Source organism: Otolemur garnettii, unplaced genomic scaffold (genome assembly GCF_000181295.1).
Source record: "Otolemur garnettii isolate 467f Iridium unplaced genomic scaffold, OtoGar3 scaffold00087, whole genome shotgun sequence".
In the NCBI taxonomy this organism is placed as follows: Eukaryota; Metazoa; Chordata; class Mammalia; order Primates; family Galagidae; genus Otolemur; species Otolemur garnettii.
In genome coordinates, this window is record NW_003852482.1 from 8302496 (window position 1) to 8305548 (window position 3053).

At 48.4% G+C, this 3053-nt stretch overlaps 1 protein-coding gene across 3 annotated transcripts in view; it reads right to left on the minus strand.

Moving 5' to 3' along the window:
* PHYHD1 (phytanoyl-CoA dioxygenase domain containing 1) overlaps nucleotides 1-3053 on the minus strand; it is a 14953-nt gene that overhangs the window by 7577 nt on the left and 4323 nt on the right. For all 3 annotated transcript variants that reach the window (XM_023516225.1, XM_003794912.3, XM_023516226.1), the window contains one exon: nucleotides 1791-1949. In XM_023516225.1, the coding sequence (XP_023371993.1) occupies nucleotides 1791-1949 (159 nt within the window). The remainder of the gene's footprint in view (nucleotides 1-1790; nucleotides 1950-3053) is intronic.

Here is a 3053-nt window from a genome sequence, read left to right on the forward strand (position 1 = left end):
GGAGTTGGAGGTTGCTGTGAGCTGTAATGCCACGACACTCTGCCCAGGGGGACAGCTTGAGGCTCTGTCTCAAAAAAAAAACCCCCAAAAACCCTTCCCATTGAAAATTAAAAGTCATTTTCAACATTCTTAGCAACTCTGCAGCAGGATCAGGGTGTGGGAAACAAGTCAGGAGAGGACAGTTAATAGTAATATTAAAGAAAATGAGGCTAATGCTGTGTCCAAGATTTTACTTAACTCATTAATTCATGAGGGAACCAGGACAATGTTATAACTGGCTCAAAGGGAATCCCCAAAGTCACACATATATAGACAATAAGGAATGATGAAATGAATTTATAAATGGATACCAAACTGCTCTATCCACAGAGCAATAATTGCATTTCCTGGGACCCAGTTCACACCCACTTCTGTGGACAAGTATCACATGTTTTATTATCAGTTTTCTACACCTTACACAGTTGTACAGTACCTCAAAGACCACAAAGGGTGGAGGTAACCTGGAACAGGACAGACACAGGACACCCACCATTCTTTTTCCCCTACAATAACCATAGTGAATGTTGAGGGTTTTACTGAGTGCTGAGCCTTTATAAACTGAGACATAGGGCTGGCATGGTGGCTTACACCTGTAATCCTAGCACTGTAGGAGGCTGAGGTGAGTGAATCACCTGAGTTCAGGAGTTTGAGACCAGCTTGAGCAAGAGCGAGACCCTGTCTCTACTAAAAACAGAAAAAACTAGCCGGGCATTGTGGTGGGCACCTGTAGAACCAGCTACTTGGGAGGCTGGGGCAAGAGGATTGCTCAAGCCTAAGAGTTTGAGGTTGCCGTTAGCTATGATGCCAGAGCATTCTACCCAGGGCAAAAGAGTGAGACTCTGTCTCAAAAAACCAAAACATACACACAAACAAACTGAGACAGACACTTTATTCTCCCATTTTTCTACTGAAAACCTACTGAAGGGAGCTTGAAGGGCACAAGATTCAGCCCTCCTCAATCCTTGGAACCCTTGGGTGACCTGACTGTCCTTGGAAACAGGACCATCTCTGCTTTCCTCATCTGGAAAGCAGGCATGCAGCAAATGAGACCAGCTGTTTGTCAGAAATTGTCATCCTGTAACCCTTTTACCTGCTTGAGATACCATTCTGATGCAAGGTTTCTGGTTGCTGTAATTCCCACCATTCCCACCAGATGGCAGGCGATCCCCAACATGAGTGTGCCTGAGCCCCTTGGGGCCAAACCAGGGCAACGACAGGCTTTTTCTCTCTTTAAGAGAAGCTACTGGAAAGACAGATTCTTAAACTCAGACTGTGAAGCGTTAAGAGAACTGTACAGCAGATCCTGCAGTCTCAACTTACCCACCTCAAACTGAATTGCATCCTATTTTGTGACCTGTTAGGTCACTGGGAAAAGTAACCAGAGTCCTTATTCTTACTGGGGGCTAACAGGTGCACAGGTGGCCCCTCAGAAGCACCACACCCATTCTCAGTACCTGCCACAACTACTGAAGAAGTACAGCAGAGTGGGGAACACCATGGACTTGGTACCAAACAGATCTGGGCTCAAATCTTGACTCTATCAATTATTAACCATGTGTTTTGGGGAAAGAGCTCTGAGCCTTGTTTTCCTGTCCAATAGGACAATAAAACTTACATTATAAATTCATAGTGAGGAACGAAAGGAAGATGTGCCCGACCTTGGGGTCCTTCCTTCCAGGTTGCTGCTCAGGCCAGGGACTGAGCCCTCCATCACAGACCAGACCCCAATCCTATCGGCCCCAGGTGCCTACCTGGGCCTGAAGCTGCTCTTCTTCCTGGGTGGAAAATTCTGTGCGACAGTGAAGAGGGACATCCATCTCAGCCACTATCTCACCAATCCTCTGCTGCATGGCCACACACTCATCCTCAGACAAGAATCCTTCGAGCACCAGGAATCCATCCTGCTGGAACTGCAGGCAGGATGGAGACTCAGGCTTCCCCATCTTCCTTATCACCCACATTTGACCCCTTGCCCAAACCCAAGCAATGTGAAGGAGAGACCAAGTATCTTGTTGAATGCTCTGTCCCCTACCCTGGGCATGGTGTCTGGCACCCAGTGAGTAGCAATCCATATTGGCTGCTTGGGTGAAGGAAGAGGAGTAGGAGTGCTGTCCCTATCCTTTCCCTCCAGCGGGCTCAGGTCACAGGAAATATGACCTCATTCATCTATCCAACTAATATTGACCGAGCATCTATTGTGCAGGGGACATGTTTCTAGGAGCTGGAGGAATGACTCAGACCAAGCCAGCCATGACACAGGTGGTCCTGCAGCTCACAGTCTAGCAAAGGAGACCAGCATTACACGAATCATCACAGGGGTAAAGGTACCGACACCAACTGCAAGAGTGCAGGGTGGGAGGGGTGACTAAGAGTGCTGGAGGCAAAGCGGCCAATGCAAACCAGATGGGAAGGAAAGGAAGTGAAGTGGCATTTAAAGAGCAGACGACCAGCAGGATAAGGGAAGAGCATTCCAGACACAGGGAACAAGATATGTGAAGCCCTTGAACTTGGGAGGAACATGAGGAATTAGGAACAGATGGAGCACAGGGTGAGGGGAGGGTAGAAGAAGAGGTAGGAGGTGTGTGGGGCTGGGCCAAGTGGGGACTGGGCTTTACCCTAAGTGCAGAGGGGTGGGTCACAGCAAGTGGCTTATTCTGATTTGCCTCTAGTCCTCTTGTTCTGAGCCTTGTGAGAGAGATAAGGAAAGAATGAATGGCTTCATGCTGGTTTGCAGGACATTATGAAGTCTTAGTTTTAACAGGGACATTGGAAGCCACCTCTTGCTTCTACCCACACACTGTCTAGTTTCCAATTCCTGACACTGCTCCCTACAGTGGGATCTGACTTCCACATACTGAATGTTGAAACTTTCGTGACCACGCATGGGCTCTCCTGTCTCTGGAAGGCTATGCATGTTAGAAATGTACTCCTTGGCTCGGCGCCTATAGCTCAACCGGCTAAGGCGCCAGCCACGTACACCTAAGGTGGTGGGTTCGAATCCCTAGCCCGGACCC